The 25812-nt window shown below is 38.8% G+C and overlaps 1 protein-coding gene across 2 annotated transcripts in view; it reads right to left on the bottom strand.

Moving 5' to 3' along the window:
- The window catches only part of CACNB2 (calcium voltage-gated channel auxiliary subunit beta 2), a 247000-nt gene that overhangs the window by 77723 nt on the left and 143465 nt on the right, over positions 1-25812 (bottom strand). For both annotated transcript variants that reach the window (XM_041408467.1, XM_041408468.1), the window contains exon 3: positions 6439-6558. In XM_041408467.1, coding sequence (XP_041264401.1) covers positions 6439-6558 — 120 coding nt within the window. The remainder of the gene's footprint in view (positions 1-6438; positions 6559-25812) is intronic.

Below are 25812 nucleotides of genomic sequence, written 5' to 3'. Positions count from 1 at the left end.
TTTACAACAGAAGGCTGTACAGCTGTAGAATATAAATGGCCAGTTCAAGTCACCAGTGATAGTTATCTAATACATGTGTATATGGATATATAAAATGCATACATATACATGTATAAGCCCACACAGATATAATCACATGTGCATATCTTCCTTAAATAATTCCTTTATGCTCCTGTTTACAGATTCACAGGATGTTTGGAGCTGGAAGGGACCCACAAGGATCTTAAGTAAATAGCCCATTATTAGCACCATGCTCTGGCCAACTGAACTGATCTCAGGGTCAGAGGTCCAGAACCACAGACTTTGATATTCAAACATCACACACACTGTAGCTACCTTTAACAATGGCTTGTGCCCTGAAATCCTACCTTCTCCTCTACATTTGAATCATTATTCCCTTTTAAGTAGAAAATGTGTATGTTAACCATTAAAAAAAAACCATGGCATCTAATAGGTGGAGCAGCTGCTGATAAAAATGAAGTTCTGGATTACAGTGTCTTGGATTACATTACTGTCTTGGATGTTGGAAAAGTAAATCAGACCCTATAAACCTTAAGAAAGTTAATGAACCAGGTCATATGTGTCTTAAGTGGAAATCTCTTTGCTTAGAGCAACCAGGGGCATCTACCTCAATCTGATATCAGTGAAACTGCTCACCATTGTACCAGCCTGAGCAGCCTGCAAAGACATACCTTAATTCCTCCTTTCCCATGCCACACTCACTCCCCACCAGTCACAGAGAACATCCCCAAGGCCACTTCTCATCCTCTTGTATGGCTCCTGTGACACTCAGCAGCTTTTGCTGACCCCCACATGCACACCTGGCTCAACACCCAGACCCATCAGTCACCACCCCAGAGCCACAGGGAGGGCTGGCCCGAGAACACTTTATCTGCAGCTTGGTTCAGCAGCCACAGGTGGGATGCAGGCACATGAGGGTTCAGGAATCTCTGCTGTGACCTGTGCAGTACCAGCCTGCAGCAGAAGCTCACAGTTCACTGGCTGGGCGTGTCAAGGATCTGTGGGACAAGGAGCAGAAGAACATCCATGGACGATGTTTGCACCTGGCTTACGACACCTACTTCAGTTAAAATACTTCTTTCACACTGCTCTTAATAAAGAAATTATTTAGATTAACACAAACTTCCACTGGCACTGCTGCCCTTTATGTGGTAATTTATCCATACAGAACAAACACTACAAAGACATCTCACCAAAGGGAGCAGGCTCATGTGAAAGAAGCAGGTGAAAGCTCAGGCAGAAGAGCTGTGGTTGTCCTCAGAACCTCAAAATGCTGTCTCAGTATTGCATCCGTTCCTTGGAGACAATTTATCTCATTTCCTTATTATGTGAAGAAAGCCAGGATACTAAAGTATCTACCGCTAGGTCTATAAATGTAGGTTGTGTTAATATCCCTGCACTCTTTTTTTTCTGCTCAAACCCAACAAGCAAAAGAAGAAATGCTACTTAGTAAACATATTTAATCACTCTAATCATGGTATGAATGGGAGATGACCGATGCCTTCTAATTAGAAATGGTATTGTCTCTGGGACCTTTGATTCCAGGTTATGTGAGACTCCACTGGAAGAAAGAATTCTAGCCCCCAACAACTCAGCCCAACAGTAAGAAGGGATAATCTGTTCAGGGAAATAACCAATATAACAGCAGGCACTAATGTAGAACAAGAACATACACTTCAATTGAAGACAAAATACATTATGAATACACACCAGAAAAAACTATAGGTCACGAAGAGTATAGAGGAAGCTGCTTTACATGCCAGTGTTACACACCCAAGAAAAAACAGCAGCAATTAATGAAAAAAATGAAGAAAAAGAATATCTGTAACCTGATTTGAGCAGGTCCAGTAATGCAGAACTCATCTGCAGCTAAGCAACAGCCAGATTTGCAACTGTACTTTGGGATCAACAACTCATTCTTTTTCCAGCTAGACCTGTGTGCCAGCTCCCATGTGATCCCAGTAACTATGACACATTAGTGATCTAAATGGTTACATGCAATAAAAATATTCCAAAACATAAAGGGTAATGAGAAGAAATCAGTGAAAAAAGCATTACCACACACAACAGCTAACAGTACTATCCTGTGTTGCTATAGCTTTGTGTGCTGCTCATCACCATGACATTTTGGCAATTGAGAGAAAATAGAAAGAATGTCCATGAGGGAACAAGCTGACATAACATAAGGATGCACATCAAGGAGATGGGCACTTTTGGCCTGTCAAAAATGCTACTGCAGCTTCAGTAGACATACCTCAACTAGCTTTGCAGCTGCCCGCTAGCAGCATGGGGTCATTCTGAGGCTGTGAAACCTGTCCGAGAGTGAATAAATACTCATATAACTAGTCTTGGCACACTGCACTGGATAATTACATCTGACAATCTTTTTCATGCCCTCAGCCTCACAGAGATATGTAGGCATTATCCCAGCCTGCTACACATTTCAAAGCTGTGGTCCCCAAACCATGCATGGAGGCACTGCATTACATTTAAGACATTGCATTATTACTCACAGTCACAAGCCATCACCACTACTACAGCACACATCAAAAAAAGAAAAATGTGACAGCTTATATCATTGCCTCAGACCCAGAAAAGGGACATCTAGTATCAAAATTTCAGTGGTTCACCATCTTAACAACAATAATATTCCAATGGCATTTAAGACTACAAGCATATATATTTCAAATTTTTACAGACTCCTAAAAGGATGCTAGCAGTGGAGCATTAGGTGGAGTGCAAACAAAGCAGAGCTGAGGGGAATTGAGATTTCCTATTATTAACACAATCACTGACTTCTCATAGGCCATAGTCTCATTTTGACAGTCATTTTTTAAAATTTTGAATCACCATCCTTCAACAACTAAAAAGCTTTTTAGACTGTAGAAATGATGGTTTTTAAATTATTAGTGCTAAACACAATGTCATTATTTTTTTGGCTTGTCAATGCTGAAGATTCGTGGTTTTGTGAAAATAGGAAACTCAGCAAAATATCAATGGAAGCCCTTAGATTTGGATGCTATTAGCATACCATACCTGGACTCAACACAGGTCCTCTCTCTTTATTCTAGATTTAGCACATGCTATGGTCTGTGAGGAGAGCACTGAGGAAATCCTCAATGCCTTCCTTCAATTTTTTTTCCCCTATGTCAAACCAACCAAACAAAACCAACAACAACAACAAAAAAAGTCCCAGCCTTTTTGCATTTTTATTGCTAAACTATTCTAATCAAGAACATTTCATCTCAGCTTTGAGCTTAACAGCTTCATTTCAGATCTGTTTGCTTCAGGAGTAGATGCTGGCCTGCAGGTAGCCTCATCAGCTGCCTCTTAATTTTCTGTCCCTGGATGACTCCGAACACGCGCCCGTGGCCCCACCTTCCTTACAGTAAGTCACATGCCAAAGTGAGTCAGCAAAATATGCTTAACCATTTTCCACAGAAGCAATGCTTGTATTAAATAAATAAATAAATAAATAAATAAAGGTAGCCAGAATGTGCATTTCCTCATGAGCTTTTTTGCTTTTATTTTCCCTGTTTGGATAGGTATAAGAGACACATTCAGGCTTCATGTCACACAAGCACTTAGATGCTATAAGAATACAAATTATAAGAATACAAAAAAATCTTAAAATTGTCCTAACAATTTGGCATTGTCTGCTCTATCACTGTATTCTTATCTTCAGTTTAAGGTGTTTTCCCTAGCTGTAATAAATGAAAATTGATGTCATTTAACTCTTTTCATTAACTGTGTGACACGGTTCAATAGTTTTTTATCTACCCTTAATTCACTATCATCTTTCCTCCACCACTGCATTATTCATGTGTGTCACCCTCTTCTAATTCCTGTGACAAATACATTTGTAATGATTTTATTTAGGATCAACACTTCCTCTCACGATGAAAAAAGGTAAAAGTTAAAGAAGCTTTGTCACTTGGCTCCTGCCTGGAAGTCAGTCAGGACATAGGCAAGGCAGCCGTGGGGAGCAGGCAGCAAACCTGCAGCCTGTGGCAAACACATCTGGGGCTGACAGCAGCCACGAGGCACCACCAGCAGCTACTGCTTCATTAATTTTACTGTGTTTCAGGGAGGTGAAGGACTGAACCATCAATAAAGGCAAAAAACCACACCCTGTCATATTTTACATCCACCGAGTTAGGCTTAATTTAAACACATTTTTTACCACTTATTTCAAACAAAAGCACCAATTTTGCATAATATTTTGTTTAATAGTATTAATTTAAATATTACACTAGACTAAATATTACACTGTTACAGCCTCTACATAAAATTATTGCCATACATTACATCCTGGAATGCCTTTTAACATTTGACTAGAGAAACAAAAATGTTTATCTAATTCCAGCCTTAATCTGTTTTAAAGGAAAAAGTATTCAAATAAATAATTTTGTGTTTTCTATGACTGGAATAACCATTGTTACAACAGGTTGGTTTTGGCAGTGCCTTTACTCCTTTCACTGTTCACAAGTTGTCTTACAGTTTCAGACGGTGTCAGACCTAGAGACTATATCTCATGCCAGCTGGAGTGGGAACATTGGTTTTATGTATAGAAATACAGCTTTTAGAAGTCAAGGTCTGCTAGCAGATTCTCTACAAACTACAATGGCAGCTGTGCTAGAGGTCATGAATATTACATAAGGGCTGTCCATGTATTTAAGCCAGCATCAGTAAGCCAAATTCCCATAGCAACACTCGCATAGATTTACTCATTGCAAGGGATGCATCAGTTCAGCAGTGAGCACTGCACTGCTACCCTGATTAATCTGCAAGATACTATAGCTTCAACTCTTCTTTTCAAGACTGTGCATTTACTGATAAAATTTAAAACTTCACCTGAATTTCAGGGCAGCCCTTATAATCTTTCCCAGGAGCAAAAAATCCACCTCAAAATAGCAAAATCCACCCCTGATAAAACTGAAACTCCTGACTACAATCACCAATCTCTGAGATACAAGGCTGAAGGGAAGAAGTGAGCTGCTTCTGTTGTTGAGTTTCTGCTACACTGATCCCAGAACAGCAAGATCCAACTTCAAAGAGATGTTCAGCATCTCCTACACTTGACACATTCCAGCAGCTCATTAAAAAGCTGCTGTAGGAGCTCTTATTAAATATCAGTTAACAGTTACATTTTCAAAAAAACATTTTTGTTCAGGCTTTCTGGCCTGATGAAGATGTCTGCTTGTGCATTATAGTACTGTATTATTTACAGAGCTGGTCCTCACCACACGATCAGCTGCAGAGCAAAGTGATCTGGACTCACAGATTTCTGAAGAGCCCTTGTAAAACAGGTGGCATAAATGGGCGGAGGTGAGGCTGTCAGTGGAGAGTTAAATGGAATAGGAGATGGAAAGGAGATAAAGAATTAAAAAAAACTAGGCAAAATGGAGGAGGGGACTCAGAGAAAGTGAGAGAAAAATGTAGAGCAAGTAGATAGATCTAAGGGGGGATCTCAATGGTGTATTTAAATATATTAGAACAAAAACCAGAGTTTAGAAAACAGTTAATACATTTAAATCTTGCAGCTAACATACCAAAAAAAAAAGAAAAATTTGAATGAAGTGATAAATTAATGATAATAAATAAAATTAGCACAATTTTTACAGATGCAGTATTATTTAAAGATGTAGCACAGATGAAAGAGAAACAAGCCCATCAGTTTCACTGCTAAAACCTTCACAGTCCTAAATACATCTCAAGGAAAATATATAAACACATAGCAAAAACCTAAAGCTCACTTAGAGTTTTCTTACTACACTGTCATATCTGCCAGGAGTACAGAGAGAGGAGAAATCTGAAGAAGACCTACAGCAAATGACTCACGGGGTCACTTAACACACAAACTGTAAAGAAAGCCAGTGAAGTCTTTAGGAAAAAAAAACACACTTGTAAGAGATTCTCCTTATTTACATATGATTTGTAGGGACTGATTCTTCATTGAAGGGAGATGAACAGGATGTTCAACTGAGGGCTGATTTTCGACACTGTAAAAGCATTAAGTGCCCTGGCAATCCATGAGCAAACTTTCAGAAACATCTTCAGTAAGAATTCATAGCATTGACCCTATACACTGCAGCAGAAGCTTATATTTAATAAAAGAAGAAATGCACACATTTAAATAAGAATGTTCTGAAACACATCAGTCAATCAAGTGCCTGTTACAGAAAACTGATTCTAAGTGATTTTTCATGGGGCATATATTTTCAACTGCTGTCTGGAAGGTTTATAAGAGCTCTAATCTATACGTTAATACATTAAAAACAGTTTATCACTAATGGATGAGATGACAAAGAATCATGGAATGGTTTGAGTTAGAATGCATCTTAAAAATCATCTAGTTTCAACCCCTGCTTTAAAGCCAAGCATTTTATGAGTTTGTAACATGAAACATAACCTTACCTTTGCTTTTTCCAGCTGTGCCTGGGCCTGTCGCTCTGCCTCTCTCCGCACTGCTTCCCTATCTTCTTCCAGAGATACATCTGAATCAGATGGACGGCTGGTGTAGGAGTCCGCCGAACCCTGCAAAACAAAAGGAAAAATAATGTCACAAGTTCCTTTGATGTTAAAAAAAAAAAAAAAAGAAAAGAAAAAGTAGAAGTGCTTATACACCTTGCCTTTTCTCTTACTTCTCTATCACTGAAAAGAGACTAACTGCCCAAAAGGGAAATTCACTTACAAGAAATTATATCTATGTAAACATTTTCTTCTGGAAACTTTGAAAAGGTGCAGGTGCCTTCTCCAGTGTTTTACTTCCTGCCCTATCTCTGCACTCTTATTTGTGTGCTTTTCAGCAAGCAGAGCTAGTTTCTCTGGAGACTTACAGCACTGGTGCAGTGCAGGGCTGAAGGACACACAGCAGCTTCAAGGATGGCTCCGTAAAAATTAGAACTCTAAACAGTGACAGAAATAGCAAGCAAACAGACTTTCTATAATCAAAATGCAAATTTAGTATCAATAATTACCATTACACAATATCACTGCTAAGAGATTTAATCTCTGCTATGCATTTTTATTTTAGGGCAGCCTCTTTACCTGACATACTTTCCCCATCAGAACAGCAAATGGCTCATATCCATCTCTGCCCCTCAGCAAGACATGCAAATGACCACAAATCAACTTCCAACTAATAAAATCCGTCTGGACTCAACACATGTCCCTGTATCACCACAGTGGAAGCAGCCACAATGCCAGAACAGCTCTATAAATAATGACAGCTCTGCTTTCCCTCTGCATCTCCCTGCATACAAAACAGAGTTCTGGTAAATCAATCAGAATGAAAACAACTGTCCTCTCCTCACCACCTTTTTCCTCTCCCTCCTTGCAATATACACAATATAAGGTGATAAGGAAAATGCAGGGCTTACACAGATATCAGAATTCTTCAGGCGTCCTCCTTTGGCTCTTTTCAGAAGCCTGATCCAGGTGGCCTTCATTAGCCAGACAGCTCAGTTACTGTCCGCAGCTGCAGCGCCCGGCACTGATCTCATAAAACATGTGCACACTGAGCACTGCAGAATCACAGCTCCTTTCCTATCCATGCTCTGCCGTGAGAGCCTTCCTTCTCTTCCCTCTGCCTTTCAAGCTTCCAGCCTCACTGTTTCCAAGTATTCTACTGGAATTAAATTCTCAAATTTTCTCATGCCAGTAGGAAAAAATGGAAAAAAAAAAAAATTCAAAAAAACTCCCGAAAATCCACACCACCTCCAAAAATCTCAACTTCAATGATAAAAACATGAAATAAAACCAGCTTCAGAAATATTGTGAGAGATGCTTCAGCTGATCATAAACTGAGATCGATCACAGAAAAATACCTAGGGCTCTTTCCTTTCTGTTTTGGGGGGCGGATTTGGCTGTTAAAAATAGTGCTTGTAAAAGAACCTTTTAAAATCCTGTGCAAAATGTATTCAGTGACATTTGCAAGTGCAAAGTTCATTTCATCTCTTCCTAGATTGGCTGGGGGTGGGGTAACAGGCTGTTCATACCACTGGGCATGCTCCATATGTGCAGCCTTTTACGCAGATGCTCACATCACACCGGGCTGTTAGCCTATGCCAAATTGCCATTTTACATCTCAAGGGTAAACAGCTGGAAAACGCGAGGTCCCTGTGAAACTGGAAGAGCTGGTACAGTGTTTCATTCCCGTCATGGATGTCTGCTGCCAGCCACGTTTCCCTTGGATGCTTGCTTCTGCCACAAAGTGCGGAGTGCTGCCCTCCGCTGCAAAGCACTGAGCTCCACTCACATTTCCCTTACAGAAACCAAAAATATGCCTGTTGAGTGGGAATTTAACCCCCTGCTTACTGCCTATATTTTTTCTTACATTAGCAGAGGAAAGGAGCAAAGAATAACTGCAACATACCACGTTACATATAAATATTAGATCCTAATATGACAAAAGCCAAACAAAACCTTAAATTTCACTATTCTGCTTTTCAGAATCACCCCCTACCCTCTAAGAAACTGACATGGGAGTGACGCGCTAAGGCAGGTTTTCCTAGAGTGTTTACAATTTACTGTCAGACATGTAGCAATCTAGGTGAAAAAAATCTGACTGCAGAGACCACCTCTGATATAAACTCAGATTTACAAGAAAAACAGCGAATAAAGATTACAGCTGAGAACAGTGGCCATGCACACGCTGCAGTATGTCAGCATATCCCAGCAATGATCGAATCCTGCCATGATTTGTGTCTGTATAACAATGAAATTGCCCATCACAAGTGATGCAGCAGCCTACATTTTACCATTATTAGAGCAAACAACAGTTGTCACTAAACTCACAGTTCTAAATAAAGCTACTTTTTAACTTTACAAATGTTTTAATTTTTTCTTTCCTGAAACCCGTAATAGTTACAGCGTAGAATTTAATAAGCTGTCTTTGAACTGGCATAAAGAAAATTATTCTCCAAGGTATATATTGTTTTTCAGGAGTTCAGATACATCTGCTAAATTATGGTGATTGTTCAAAACTAAAATGTCTCCTGAGCTAGAGCAACAGAAGCAGAAATCAAAATAAAACACACTGAAAAGTTTATTGCATTTAAAAAAAATCTTGTCTGTTAAGAAAATATACAGAGGCCCTGTAACCTCCCCAAAGCCTGTCAGATTTTGCAGCTCTCTAAAATTCCCCTTTGCCACAACTTCTGACACAGCTGCCAAAGGAAATAGTGGGAAAAAATGACCAACAAGCAGACAGAATTTTAGTGCAGAGTTTAAATCCAGTTATGGTTGACACACCATTGGCCTGTGGACAAAACCACTGATGCTAGCACAGCACTAATGAAAGGTGAGACTGTGATGAGCTCCCCCAGAGTCCCAGCCCCCAGGACACTCTGTGGTCCCTGGACACTCAATCCTCCTTGGAAAGGGCACACCTAAACCCTTCCCCAGCAGCCCTGCAGCCCCTTGGTGCCACTCTGCTGCCATGAGGAATGGCGCCATAAGCCAGCCCTGAAGCAACACCACCTGTAAGTAAGAGGCAAACAAACAAAGCAGCCATTAAGCCTGACAGATCATAGGACAGTGTGGGTGTTTGCTTCCTACAGCACTTCTATGGTGAGCACACAATATTTGACACTGACCAAAAAGCACAGCATCACTTTTACTGTCCCTCATTCTGCTGTGCACAAGGGATGCTACCTGACCAGTCCTCACTCTATAAAAAAAATCATCATGAAGCACAGTAACATAATTCCTATCTCCCCAAAGGGGACAAAATGCCTTTTGGGTCAGGCTAGAATTGGTAAAATTTGAATTTCATCTTCCTGACCACAGAGATCATTTACTGTGCTTGTCATGTCTTGTGTTGGCCACAGTCCCAACACACATCCAAAAAATCAGAGTGATCCCATTTATTTTAATTATATTGACAAATTGCATGAATCAGCCACAGCATTACATTTATTTTCCCCATTGTACAGACATGGTCATGTAAATTTTCTGTGCAAAGTGAAAGCTGGAAGCTTTTTTGCTTTCTGAATATGGAAAAAACAGCTAGATAATAGAGGAAAAAGAAGAGCATACAATTACATTTAATTAATTGTGTGAATTTCTGAATATTTTTATATGAGCTAAGAATGCATTCAGTTGCATTAAGATGAAAAAAATTAAACCTATAAAAAACTATGATGAAACTATAATAGAAATACCTTGACTAGTCAAGAAAAAATCATGACAAGTGGATGTGCATCTTCCATTCGTGACAACCAAGGAAACTACATTTCCTCCCTGGGAAGGAGGAAATGATGCCGAAGTTTTTTTTAGGTTACTCTGGAGTACAGTAAAAATCTTTTCCCAAGAGCTTCTGAAATTCAGTCTTTGTGAAATTGTTCATGTCTCCATCTCCTTCCTTTGCCATATGGAAGAGCTGCAGTAATATCTGTATGTAATATATGATACTGCAGCCCCCAGTTCCTCATCTTTAATGGGAAACTGTCTAATAAAAGTGAGATAATTCATGTTAATAGTTACTCCATCTATTTATTCTTCTTTTTATTTTATTCCTTACTTTGCAGATTTACAGGCCCAGTTTGTTTGAAAAATAAATTTCTGTTTTGATAACATGCTTGAAAAATACTTCCCAATTATCTTACCACTTATTAGAGTAGCTGCTATGAGCTATTCTTATAGTGCAAACTCGTACTTTTTACATTGCTAGTGGTCATATGTGATCATATTTGAGTTGCTTTTCCTTCAAGACCATAAATGTCTGATGTTTTTAGTATTGCAGAAGTGTGTCATCTTTAGGAGACCGGGTCCCTCAAGTAAAAGGGGTTTTTTATATTATTTCTGTTTACTTGCAGGTAGAAACTATTTAGGTAAATTCGGTAGTGCCTCTAGATCTCTCATTTTTCTTGTTAGTTTTCTGTATCCATGCTTAACTTTCATCAGCACAGCTAGAGCTTAAGTACAGATTTTGACTGAGAAATTCTCACTGGATTAATACAGCTATCACTACTCTCACCAATTCAATCATGGCCTTTATATAGTGTTTTGCCTTTAAAGAATAAAAGCAATCTGAGTACCATGACTAACTTCCACAGGGTAATCCAGTTAAGAATTAGATATCATTAGAGCAGATCATTTTCCAGATTACTGAAAATTCAGAAGTAATTATCTTCTTAGAAAGATCAATGAAGTTCCTTCAAGTAAAGACTTTTCACATTATTATTTATTAAATGAAGACAGGAAGCAGTAGGCAAACATGCATTGCGATTTTACTAGGAATAAGGAAATGTATGTGACTGCACACATATATAAACCCTTTAATTTATAGCAGTGGGGTCTTCTCTAAGATATATTTTTCATCTTTCATTCAGTTGATGCTAATGATGCTTTTAAATGCAAAAGGAGAAATTACTTTATATCTTCATTTGATTTATACTTTGAATATGGAAAGCTCAGTCCTCACTGTGCCAGTAAGAGGAACAAATCACTTCAGCATTCAGAATTTATAGAGATATTGTTAACTGCTTATATTCTTATCCTGTGGCAGCAGTAAGAACGGCATCACACGTCCCACTAGGACGTGATTTGAGATAGAGTGTATTATGTCCTTGTGATGTGCAACTCCTTCTTGTTTACTATGAACTACAGTAAAGAAAAAGAGTTATTTCCATAAAATGTTAATTTATCTTAAAATATTTTAAAATTGATTCAGAACAAAGGCAAAATGTGAAATGTCAAAGTTTAGTATGAAGTGAATCTGCTGACATTGGCACATCATAATATGCCAGGGAATACAGATTGTTGTTTCACCCTAAACTGATCAACCTGAAAAATATAGAGTCAGGAGTCAGAAGCTCTCCCACAAAGGCACCATGAGTAGAAGGGACCTCAGTTTGGCAGAGGGACCACAGGTGGTGAACGTCAAAATTTCTTATCTATGAAGTTTTCTCAGATGTCTAAACAATGTCATTGATTTGAATTATGTTGAAGAAAACACAAAAGGCTGCTCTGAGAATGCTATATAATATTATAGGAATGTTAATTATTTGAGTGTAGAATTTATAGAAAGACCAAATTTAATTAAATTAAGTTTTGCAAGATATATTTGAAATGTATGACAAACTGCAGAAATACCTTTTAGCAAAGGAAAAATAAGAGTCCATGTTTTCTTTACGGCACTATCAAACAGGAATAGTTAATTTCTTGCATATGGGTCATGGATGCCTCACAACCTGGCAAAGACTAGTCCTGATGTCCTCCCTGGTTCTTGGCACGCACCCTGCAGTGCAGTGCCACAAAATTTACATGTAGATAGACAATTACTACCAAGGAGTGCTGCCAGCTCCTACCATAGACATTGAAATACTCAATGTTTGCATGTAAAAACCAAACCAAATGTTGATTATAATGTTTTTGTTGTTCTCTAGAGCTTATGTGGCATTGCTGTGGCATCTACAGCCAGGGGAGACGCTCAAATCACAGGACTGAAATTTCAGAACAGCTGGGAGCTTTAGGGTGGCAGTGTGATTAAAAGGGAGATTATATAGGAAATCAGTCTTTTCTTTACCCTTAACATGACTTTGGCAAGCTTGATGGCAGCATCCAGCTCCCCATTAACATGTTTGCAAGGCACTAATACAATCAACAGCTGCCTGAAAGCGGAGTTTTTTAAAACAGCTCTTAGATTTGCAGAAGATGAGATTTTGGCATTCGGAAACCAGGTAAACAGCTGTACCAGGTACTTCATCAGGAAAAATCAAAACAACAAAACCAAAATAACCTCCCCCACATTTGTACTCACATTTCATTATATTAGCCTGAATGTTTGCTTCTATGTTGTTTCACTACAAAAAAGTGGAATGGGTAGATATTTTGAGAGGAATGATGCTCTTTTCATGGAGAATCCTCAGAAAATCTTCGAAAATATGCAAAAAGGCAGCTGCAGAGCTCAGCCTAGTTAGCAAACAAATTGAACCCTCATAGTCAGAGCTAAACTTTTCCCAAATCTTTGAGATACTCTGGTGTGTTTACCTGTTTTCCAAACAACATCTAAGATATAAGACTCCTTAAGACCATATTGTGCTTGGCATTGCACAGTCAAAAAAGTGAATGACAAACACTGCCTAAATGAGCTTGCAATCTGAAGGCTGAGAGAATATGAGCAGAAAAAAAACCAAAGGCATAACAAAGGGATCAAGGTAGCAATGCAATAGAAAATAAAGCATTTTTAAATACTCAATACCAGTATTATGACTCATCCCTTGCATAACCACAGTGGGTTGTTCTTTAAGTAAGTTTCGTATATGTATTATGGCAGAGATTAGTTCTGTAAAAGCCTCTGAAGGAGGATAATCTGGTAGCTCTGTGTATTCTGACAGAGAGATTCTCACATTTATGAAATAAGAGAAAGGGATTTTGAGGAAGAGGGCAATGACAGAAATAGAAGGCGGTCTCCAAATTAATGGAAAAAAAAAGCTTTATCAATAATATAATCACATTGAGAACTTTAGAAAATGAAACAAAAACATCCCCCAAATTAAAGGAAAATAAATGGAATTCAATGTTTTGAGACAATTAATTGGCTCTAGAGAATGGTACTAAATTATTCATGATTTTGAGCTATAGAGGAAAGTCAGAGCAGTGACAGAACTAAGATGTTGCCAGCGGAATGACTTGGAGACAGGTGTCAAAGAAGGAAAATACACCAAGGAAATAATTGCAGGCAGCATGAACCTAAATCATCTCTCTTTTGTCTCAGACTGTAAGTACACACATAGATATTTATACAGATTGATTGATTCAGGCTAACTTTTGAAAACACTGGTAACTTGATTATATGTTTAAGACAATAGGTGAAGGTAAATCAGACTTATTAGCAAAAACAAGCTGACCTGTGGTGCTGTTTACCAGGGCAGAAGGGGCTTAAAAATTAATGGTTTTAAGGAAAATGGAAATATAACTTTTGACTGTATTTATTAATAAGCAGAAAATATCACGAAGAAAGTATTTTAAATTGCAGAAGGACAACTCAGAAAAAAAAGAATTTAGAATATAAAATGCTATGTAGTTGATATAAGAGTACAGACAGAAAGACAAAGATTGAGTCAGTCATGAAATTAAAAGTGGACAGTAAAAAAGAGGAAAAATGGAAAACACATCTGGGATGTCAACAAAAAACCAGAAAGCTAGGAAAGGAAAGAATTTGCAGGAAAGCATGGCAACCATCATCCCAATTTGTCTCAGCTCAGTAAAAAGTGCCAATTTAGATTCTGTGTTCCAGATCGTCAGTATATTTTTATCTGGGATTTTGGTTCAAGTCATTAAGATTTTCTGCATACTTAAAAATAGCTTCCTTGAAAATTCAACATGAAATTCTGTTACCAGTGGAGAATTCTGAAGGAAAAAAGACTATTTTCCTTGAATTTTATTTTTGATCCCCATACATACAGGCCCTACCTGGTTTTCAAATCCAACACTTTTAATCTACTCCAGATAAAAAATTGAAGGTTTGGGGACTTGCTTTCTTATTCATTTTTTTACCTTATTAAAAACAGTGATGTTAAGCATATGTAGTGAGCTCTTATGTATTTTACTATTTCACAGAATCATAAAACATCCTGGGTTGAAAGAGATGCACAAGGATCAAGTCCAACTCCTGGTCCTGCAAGGGACCATCCCCATGTATCACACCCTTTGCTTGTGAGCATTTTCCAAACTCTTCTTGAACTCTGTCAGGCTTTGTGCTGTGACCACTTCCCTGGGTAGCTGTTCCAGTGCCCAACCACCCTCTGGGGGAAGAAGCTTTTCCTGATATCCAGCCTGAACTTCCCCTGACTCAGCTTCAGGTTATTCCCTTGGGTCCTGTTACTGGCAAGACACAGAAAAAATCAGTGTCTTCCCTTCTGATTCCTCTCACAAGGAAATTGTAATTGTAATTGCAATGAGGTCTCCCCTCAATGTCCTCCCAGCTCAACAAACAAAGTGACTTCAGCTGCTCCTCATACAGCTCCCCTCCAGACCCTTCAACATCTTTGTTGCCCTCCTTTGGACACTCTAACAATTTAATGTCTTTTTTATTTTGTGGCACCCAAAACTGCCCCCAGCACTCAGGGTGAGGCAGCCCCAGCTCAGAGCAGAGCAGGACAATCCCCTCCCTTGCCCTGCTGGCCGTGCTGTGCCTGATGTCCCCCAGGACAGGGTTGGCCCTCCTGGCTGCCAGGGCACTGCTGGCTCAGGTTCAACTTGTCACTGACCAGGACCCCCAGGTCCCCTTCCACAGGGCTGGCTCTCCAGCCTCTAATTCCCCAGTCTGTCTGTACATCCAGGGTTGCCCCATCCCAGGTGCAGAATCCAGCACTTTCCCTTGATGGGCTTCAATAGCTGGTGATTGCCCAGCCCTCTGATTTATCAACATCTCTCTGCAGGGCATCTCTGCCTTCAAGGGAACCAACAGCTCATCCCAATTTAGTGTCATCAACAAACTTATTCAGTATATCAGTATGTCCCATGTCCAAGTGATTTAGGAAGATGTTGAAGAGAACTGTTTCTAAGATGGAGCCCTGTAAAACCTCAGAATCCCACTAGATTCCAGAATCCCATCAGATCCATAATCTGATGTCACTCCATTCTCTGAAACCCTTTGTGCCGGCTGCTCACCCATCACATGATGTGTTTATCCAGCTGTGAGCTGGACATCTTGTGCAGAAGGACACTGTGAGAGACAGCACTGAAAGCTTTACTGAAATCCAAAATATTCCATCAACTGGCTCCCCTTGATCAACAGGGTGGATTATATTGTCATAAAAGGAAAATAAGTCTGTCAAGCAGGACCTTCCCCTCAAAAAGTGGTCTGGCTGTGACCAACAATACATTGTCTTTTAGGTGATTTTCAGTAACTCCCAGAACAATATTCAGCATAATTTTACCAGTCACTGAAGTGAGATTGACAAACCTGTAATTTTCAGGGTCATCCCTCTTGCCATTCTTGAAAATGGGGACATTTTCCAGCTTCCAGTCAACTGAGACCTCTCCAGATCACCAAGACTATTCAAAAATCATTGAGAGAGGTCTTGCAATGACATCAGCCAGCTCTTTGAGGACTCTTGGATGAATCTCATCAAGCCCCACAGACTGACTGGCACAAATCTTGCACAGATTTGGAGATGACTGGGAGTTTATCATTCTCACAGCCATCGTCCATCCATGCTCAGGGCCCTAGGACCCCCAAAGCCCATCATCAATGTTGAAGCAAAGAAATTATTAAACAACTCTGCTTTTCCTATGTCCCTGTTTGTGAGGTGACCACACTCATCAAGTAACGGGTCAAAGTTATTACTGGATTACCTCTTTAAAAATACTTTTTATTGTCCCCCACAGTAGTGAGTAGCTTCAACTCTATTTGAGCTTCTAGTTGTGAGCACCATCTCTGCAGTCATCCCATGTCACCCAGCCTTTCTTCCACTGGCTTTTTTTGCCTTTGCTCCAGAAGATCCTACTCAGCCAAGCCAGCCATCTGCCTTGCCTGCTGGACCTCTGACATTTTGAAATTGCCCACTCCTGTGCCATTAAGAGGTGGTGTTAAAAGAGCAACTAGCACTGATGGACCCCAACACCCTCAGCAGGATTTTCCCAGGGAACCTTATTCAGCAGTTCCCTGAGCAGCCTGAAGTTTGGTCCCCTCATATCTAGCATATCTAGGGTTGAAACTTTGCTGGCAGTTTTCCACCTGTCAACAGATGTAGTATTGCATTTCATTGAAATGGTATGCTCTGTCTCACCCCTCTGAAATGTATGGTATATTCTAAGCCTGTGGTCCTGCCCTGAACCATCCTGTACCTGTAATCCCATTGGCCCAAATCTGATTCCACGCCCACTTCAATCTCCCTCTTAAGCTGTGCTAGTTAAATCAACCGCCCTCTTAGCCTCCTTCCCCCCCTTAGCCTTTCCCCTCTCTTGCCCCTTCCCTCCCCTAGGCTCCCCCTCCATCCCCCTTCCCCCCTTCTCCCTCAGCAACCATGCTGTTCCTGGGGATGGGACGCCCAATAAACCCTCATCTAATCAGCACTCTCGGAAGCCGTGTGGAGTCTCCTTGCCTGCCTGCTGCTGCCAGCCAACTCACAGCCTAGGGGGCCCTCCGGGAACTCCCCGGGGTGCCCCCCACCCCAAAACGAACTGCAACAAACAGAGATTTTACACTCAACTGCTTCATGGTCTCTGTCACCAAAAAGGTCATCAACTTCATGAGATTTTCTCATTTGCAAGCATCAAATCAAGGAGGGCATCTTTCCCAGCCAGCTCCCTTAGTACCTATACCATGAAGTTATCATCCAGATGTTTTAGGAATCTTCTGGACCTGTTTTTGCTAGCTTTGTAGTGATCCCAATTGACACTTGGCAAGTTGAAGTCCTCCATAAGGACAAGGATGGACAATTTAGAATTATCCCTTAATTCCTTAAAGAATAATTAATCAGTTTCATCATCCTAGCTGAGTGCCCTATAGAAGACTCTCACGATGATATCTGCTTTATTTGTTTGTCCCTTAATCCTTACCTAAGGGCTCTCAACTGCGCTAATGACAACTTCAAGTTCCGGCACTCAAACTTTGTCGTCGTTCAAAGGTAACAGCTCCTTTTATACATATTTTTGCTTGCTACCCTTTATTTTTGTACCATAAATACAGGTTTTGCCTGTTTAAATAACTATCTTTTTTTGCCATCTCTTAATGAGTTAGTCTGACACATACACACTGAAGAAACTGCTGTCATACACTACTTGTCTACTGATAAGTTTATTTTCCAGATCTTCTGCTACTGAAATTTTGATTTTCTAGTCATGGTCTCTCGTTAACCATATTCGATGACTGTCATGACATAGAACACTGCCATTTGCTCACTGCTTAGATTAGGAGAGGTTTTCTTACCAAGACCTCTGTTAAACTGTGCATATGAAGACTAAGCAATTAATTAAATTTCCCTCACCCAGGCTCACTGAAACCTCAAGCCCTTAAAACAGAGGTTAATTTGTGAGTCAGCCCAGGTATCTCTTGCAGACACAATGACCCTTTAAGCGTCTGCAGCCTTCCTCTCATTGATACTGCCAGAAACACCAAGTAAGCTGTTTTGCATTGCCTAGCATCATTTGTTTCAGGATATAAACGTGACAAAAAATAGATCCTCATCATTGGGTGAATCTAAGCCCAGTTTCTAAGAGTGTCAAAATCACACTAGTCCTTGTGGTTTCAGGTGTTAGTCCTTTGCTTTGGTCTTCATCCCCCATAGACTCCTTCAAAAATACAAGGACTGTTTCTTTATACCCATTATCTATCCACCAGGTCTAGCATAAAACAAAGCAAACTACTTGTGATTTTACTACGAGGATGAGGCTCATTTTTCACTCATTTCACTCATTTTACACATTACAATTACTTTCATCTGATTTCAAAAATAAACAGTGTGCAATACTTTGAATTAATGAAAATATCTCTGGAAAGGCCTTTTGTACCTCTTGTCTGTCACCTTTCAAAATAATCTTGAAAAATTCTCTTTCTCCAGCATATATTTTCATAATTTTTTTTCTAAACCAAAAATACATTAGTTAATGTATAGATTGCATGATGCCAACTGTTCACATCCATTGGCTCATTTAGATTTGTCTCTAAAAGCCACCTGACCTAGTGCATCCTCACAGAGTGGATGAGGGTATCAAGCTAAAGGAAGCAATACACGCCTGATTCTCCCATCCCAATCTACGCAGCTGTCACTGCTTGCACAGCTCCACCAACTGTCCTTTGAAAGAAGAAGAGTGAGACACTCTTGTGATTCTGAGTCTGATCATTTCTAGAGCACTATCCCCATCTCTTTACAAAGAAATAAGACTGAAGGCTCTGCATGTTATTGTCTGTGTTTTTCATCTCCAAGACAATGCAAGAATGTGGAGAGTATATACAATACTTGTTTACAACAAAAAATAGTAAAAGGTTCTAGGAAACCATCTGATAGTTTAAAATATACAATATTGAATAAACCTAAATATATTTTCTCATAGATAAAACAGATCTTGTACTATGGATTTGTGCTAACACTAGAAATAAGATTGCTTAAATGAAGATGGGAGGGTTAAAAGGGCAGGGTATATTTTAGATAACATGGAAACAGAAATGTGCTTGCTGATGAAGATGGTGCTAACCTGATTAGATTAGTTGCTAATCTGAAAGGAAATAAAATATAAATTCATTGCAAAAGAAAAATTCAAGGAAATCATAAAACAAATGGTGTGGTGAACTTTCATAATTCAGTGCTGGAGTATTTTTTGTGTTCTGGGACATTCACAGGTTGGAAAAATACAACAAATATTTTCCAGGATAACAACTGAACTCAGGTTTCTAAAATTATTGCAACCTAGAAGACCAAGAATTTTCTGTTTTTCAGACATAGGAAAAACACCAGGAACATAGGAGAAACATCAGGAACATTCTTTCTGCTTCAGAACAGACTTTGCCTGGGTCAGGAGAGCACATTACATCATATCCCTCACAGAGCCATTTTCTCTTCTAAAGGATATACCTCTGGTTGTTCTTTCATCTGTTGTTGCAATACTGAATACTGGCAGAAAATACGTATTTGATTGCCCTGCCACTCACACCTCTGAGGAGCCCAGCTCCCTGCTGTTGATAACCTCCTTGAGGATGCTGAGGGATCCTGACTCCAGGCTGTGCAAGCCTCATTCCCTCATGCTGTATCTGAAAGTCAAGTGATCCAGCCGCAACCATCCTGGCAGGCGTCCACTGAATCATCCTCTCTGATTTATCCACATCTTTCTGTTGGGGCACCAAAACCAGTCACAGTCAAGCAGCTATGTTCTAATGAATGCTGTGATCATCTCCATGGACAGAGTGCCTGTACTACTTTTCATAAAGTAATCATGAGTTTGGGATTTCAAAATAATCTGCAACAAGAAATACAATAGAATTCTTCTCAAAAAGAGACAACATACACCTTTGGCAAACCTTCATTTTTAGATTTGCTGTGCAAGTCAACTTGTTCAAAAAATTTAAGGCAAGCAGTATTACACTACATTGTAAAGCAACATTATTAATATGCTACCAGGATCAATCAACTTTTTTAAATCCCTCAGATAAAGAGATTTACCCTTGCAAGTTTCTGGTAACAAATGAGTCTTCAGCAACTGCAGTGATGAAAGACACAAGAATAGAAACTCCAGTTCTGCAAGTCTTAAGGTCTCAAAGTATGGTATGCTAACTTCCATCAAAGAAATACAAACAATCCTATGTCATCCCTGACAATTTGTTTTCTTCAGGAACTGCACTGGCTAGAGCCTGCTTTTTTCCTCTCTGAGCCATTGTTTGGAAATTAAATTAATTTTCTCCTTAGGCTCATATGGTTATGCTCAGTCAAAAGTTCTATTTCTTTTAGTTTACAAGGGGATCAGTTTCTGCTTGAGGAATCACCACCCAAAGGTATCAGCTGTACCTCTGCTGCTGTCACTGCTGGCTTCCCACTGAGCGACAGGAATATGACAAAGGGGGCTCTGAGATTGCTGCTCTGCTGCGCTAATCAGAAAAGCAACTCTTATTTGGAAGAGAGTCCTAAAGATAGAGTGAACAAGGAGCAGCCAAATGTAGGTAGGTGGATGATGGGCATCATTCAGATTATCCAGAGGGTGAGCACCATGACAAAGCAGCAAAGAAAGACAAAGCCTCAAGAGGAGAAATATCAGGGTAATATGAGAGAAATATGAGAGAGTATTTCAAGCATGTAAGAGATGGATGGCAGGCCAATGAGTTTTCTGAACTTTTGCTAGCTCTTGCCACTCTCCAGTTTAGCAGCAGAGAACACAAAAGAAGAAAGGTATCTTTTCTAGGATGAAAAATACTGTATAAAAATACAAAAAAAAAAATATTACCTCAACATTATTTGGGCTTATATGCCTGGCATGAAAAGGATAGTCTGTAAGCTACTATCTTCCTTTTGTTTATTTTTAACAATACACATTTTTACAACATTTAATCACCTCTGTACTCTGTGAAGCTTTCCATGAAAGCCAGCCAATAAATACCCAGCAGTTCTAGGCTTCTGAATTGAAGTACACAGGTAGAATGCTGATTCAACAACTGTTTTTTTTTTCCTGCTTACAAACATTCAACAGGCTCTCTGTGCTCACCCTGATTTACATCCCCTAAGTGTGCATGGGCAGGCAAAAATTTAAAAATGCTAAAAAAACCCAAGATGCATCACCTCTCCTAGGTCACACCTATGGCCCATTCAGTATATGTATATGTATATGTATATGTATATGTATATGTATATGTATATGTACTGCTATACCACATTTGTACTCCATACCCTTCAAACATTCTCCAGACACAATGCTAGACTCCCTGGTCAGGTAAAAGTCAGAAGTCACCACTAAATTCAAGACTTTAAGAAATCCTCCTGGCTCTCAAAATTATGCCAGCTAAACTCAATTTTGGAGAAAAAATAAAAAAGGATTTCTTTTTCTTTTTTTAAATTTTACATTTATTCTTAACTGATTTCAATTAGTCAGAAACACTTCTTACAAAATATTGAAAAATTTTATTTACATAAACCAGTATGTCATTCTTGATTTGGACTGCTCTCCTTCCATTATTCCTTCTGTAAGAGTTATTCCATTTATGATCAGCAATAATTCACACAGTCAGCATCTCCCTTCCTGTTCAAAGCTTTTAACTTTACAATGCTTAAAAAAAGAATCATGGCTTATTGTTTCCTTCATCATGGAGAAGAAAAGGAAATGCTTGTTGCTCAAGCTGGCACAGTAACACAAGTGTACTCTTTTATAACCTCTCATGTTTTGTCAGTTGTCTGCAAACCTGGATCTTTTCATGATTTGAAAAGGTGTCAGTACTTTTTATTCCTGTTAATTTCCAAAATCATCATAGCCTATGATTTCCCTAGCAGTTCCTTCTTGTTTCCTCTCTTGATTATGCTAAACCAGACCTTATTTAAATTGAATAACATTGTATTCACATAATAAAATCTACCACAGAAGTGCAAGGATAACACTTTTAATTGTTACAAGTCAAGCTGATCCGTAAAACATGTTGTGTAACGGGCAGGACTAATCTCTCTCCCACCACACTTAGAGACACAGATGTCCAGGTTTATTTAAAATAACCATAAACAAAACAGCAAAATTTGCAGAGTTTGGATTTTTAAAAAATGTATGCATTTTACTGGAAGGCATTTGATTACAGGAATATCTCGAATTTTAGTCCCGCCAAAGGCAAAAACAGCTATAGGAAATGGTACCAGCTGAATTATGCCTTCTCCCTCAGCACACCAGGACAGTCCCATCCAGATCATTTCCCAGATGTTCTTGCCTGCAAATTCCACTGAACCTCTGGATTCAAAGTGATGAGAACATTATTTTGTACTAAAAGGACATGACTGAACTGAATTATTAATTAGCAATTTTTCCTATGTTCCTGGCAGGAGAGGAGGGGGGTAACATTCATGAATGCAAAGGAAACCTCCTAGAAGGCAAAGCAGTTTAATTTATCAGGAAATAGGTGTATGTGGTGGTTATTTAGAAGAAAATCAGTATTTTCCCAATGTCAAGTTCAAGTGAAATGTCCATCTGCAAAATCAAAATTTCACATATGGTACTAAGGTCTTGTACAGGGAACCTTATGATTTCACTTAAGCATGTCTGAAGGCCACCCATGTTCTTGCCAGGATGTCCATAATGAATAACAGAATTACAGAACACAGTATGAATTATTCCATTTTAGAAGGAATTAAGGGAAACAACACAACTTTCTTAAATATATGAGGTAAACCACAATATGATACATATGATCTATATGACTATATTCGAGCAACAATCTAATGTCTCTTTCATATCTCACTTTATAGATACTATCCTCATATTTACATGGAATCTAGATGAAGGCAAAACAATCACAGTGAATTAAAGATTAAAGGCCTAAAATTTCAGAATTATGCTGGGCATCCATCACTAACAGGAACTAAATCAGTTGCTGGGCAACTGCTGGACAAGAAAAAAATTTCTAAGAATGAGTTTTCACTTATGAAGTAAAAACATGGGGATTCCTCCTTTGTGCCCTGAAGATTTTTATATAGTCTACACATTCTCAGTGGAATCAAAGAAAAAAAAAAAGTAGACTGGTGAGAGGACATGTGGACGAAAGGATATCTAGTCCAACCTCCTGCTCACGAGTTGCGCATTCAAAGCCGAGCAGATTGCTCAGGACCTTGTCTAGTTGAGGTCTGACAATCTCCATGGATTAAAATTTTGCAACTTTACAAAGAGTTTTAGTTTTTAATCTCCTATACCAAATAAAAGTGCAAAGAAGTTCTAAGAGTAATTATGTCTTAGGATAACAAACTATGAAATTTGATATTTATCCTCAAAAATTAGCTGAGCTGCCTCCAGAAGCAGATAGAAACAATTCTATGAAGATATGTACAAAGTCAATTCCAGTAAAGCCCATTTCTGCACATATAATAAACTTCAATTACCTTCAGTGAAGAGGTAAAACTAAGTTTGTAATTTCCTTTCAGGCAAATATACTTAATGAAAAGACATGTACGATATTTTATTTCGTACTTAGTTGTTACTAAAAGGAATAGCTTTGAAATACTATTATGTTCTTATGATACTCAACTAGTAAGATTAATGTATCAGCCTTGCTCCCAAAAACTGGCCTTTTATTGTTCCCTCTGCTTAAAAATTCTTGTAATGGTCTACCTGTCCTTAGACTTAAGCACTCAGCTGAGTAGGAAGCACTCTTATTTTGTATTCCAGAAAAATAATTGCTTTTCTTATACCAATAAAAACTACTTTGATTTAAAGAATTTATTTTTAATAAGAACATCTGTATTTTTAAAAGCACAGAAACTGACTTAAAAAAGTAAAAAAAAAAAAAAAAAGTATTAACCCCAATTGTTATTAACTCCATTTGACTGGATTGTAAGCTCTAAAAGAACTCTAAAACTCTATCGTAAACCATAAAATATAATTTGGAATTCTAGAATTTTAAATGTCAAAAATTCCTATGCATTGCTAAATTAAAACATATAGAATCCCACTGTGTTGTAAATGACAATGCAAAATGAAATTTTCACAGAAGAATTTCCCAGGGATTTTAATCTTTCATTTCTCAAGGAAAAAAACCTTTTTAAATGGCTGGTTCCCATGGTTTTGTAGTTACAGCAAAGAAAACACCCAAGTTTTGCTAAAAATTTTCCCAGCAGAATCTTAGACATTAATCTGGTCAGGGATGTACCAAATAATAAAAATAAAAAAGCATGGCTATCATTACCACTTCTGTGTAAATAAAAGACTGCTGAAAAAAGAATTGATGATTCCAATTAAAGATATGTTACCTGTCCTCTGGATTTTGTAATTCTTATTCATCAGCTGAAGTAATTATCAGGAAAGTAACATGCAGTGTAAGCAAACAAACAGCATTTCATTTAGTCATTCCAGTTCCTGGAGCTTGTTTATAATTTAGAGAAGACATGTCCTCATGACAATAGATGTCCATGACTTTGATAAAGAGGTAAATGGATTTTTTCCCTGTGATAGCCTTCCTGAGAACCAATGTTAAATAAGAACAAATTATAGATTTGCTCTGATCAGCTGCTACTGAATTTCTTCACCAGAACAAATCATCTTACTTATTATCATCAAGTGGAAAACAAAGACATATTCCCAAACAGACATAAACACACAGCCTCAACTGTAAAAGAAGAGGAATACAAAGGAATACAAAGGAGAAAAATAAAACGACTCGTGCCCCAAAAAGACTGTCAAATAAACTTCATATCAAATATTCTGAAATGGGATTTTTGGTCCTTGATTTCCCTATGTGGAAGGTTTTTATCAAAATGCCACTGGACTATATCCAGCCTGCCTGCTAGGAATGCTTAATTGAGCTGTTTAACTGCTAGAGTTTTGAAAGGTCAAGAGAGCAACAAGCTACCCAGGCTGCCAGCCACCACTCACACACCATTGATGGCAGAGTAGCTGTGCTGCCCAGGATAGGGAGGCTAAAACAGGCAGCCTGCTGCACCAGGCGAGCAGGCAGGATGGCAGACAGCGCCAACATGCCTTCTTGACTTTAGCTTTCCATATGTGCTGTAGAGAAGTCACGATTTCCATTTTGCACATAAAACATCTTCTGCTAACCCTTCTGCTATCCCTTCTGCTACCTCACATCCATCCACAGGCTAAACAATGTAGACATCAAAATGCATGTCACAAATACTTAAGTGGAAAACAAACTTTAAAGTAATGCTATTATTAGAGGCAGAACACTGGGGTTCCTGCAAGACCTGGATTTATTTTGTACCATATTCATGCAAAGCATATGCATGTCCCATTTCCTTAGAAGAAGGAAATGAAGAAATTCAAGCCACCTTTTTCTAAATATCTCAACTTTTGCATGTAGGGCTCCACCCCAAGCATTGTAAGTTCATTACTTAAACCACATGCCATTAGTACCTTTTACCCAGAGGACATCTCTAGCTATATAGGTCTCCTGACATTTAATTAAATAAGAACTATGAATATATGTGGCATAAGAGGGAGGAAGTTGTAAATAATTTCCAAAAGCCTGGACACACTCACATGGTGTGCAGAGGAAACCAAGAATTAATGAAGCTACATGAATCAGGGGAGCCCAACTAAGTAGGTTGTTGTTAACTGTACTGCCCTGCCTAGATTACTACTCCTTCCTTTAGCTACATTAGCTTCATATAAATTCCTCACTGGAAAATGCCTTTTTTTTTCTGTCAAGGC

This window comes from Onychostruthus taczanowskii, unplaced genomic scaffold (assembly GCF_017590055.1).
Source record: "Onychostruthus taczanowskii isolate IOZ18803 unplaced genomic scaffold, ASM1759005v1 scaffold3, whole genome shotgun sequence".
NCBI lineage: Eukaryota > Metazoa > Chordata > Aves > Passeriformes > Passeridae > Onychostruthus > Onychostruthus taczanowskii.
The sequence above is the reverse complement of the archived record's forward strand: the minus strand, read 5'-3'. Positions and strand labels throughout refer to the sequence as shown.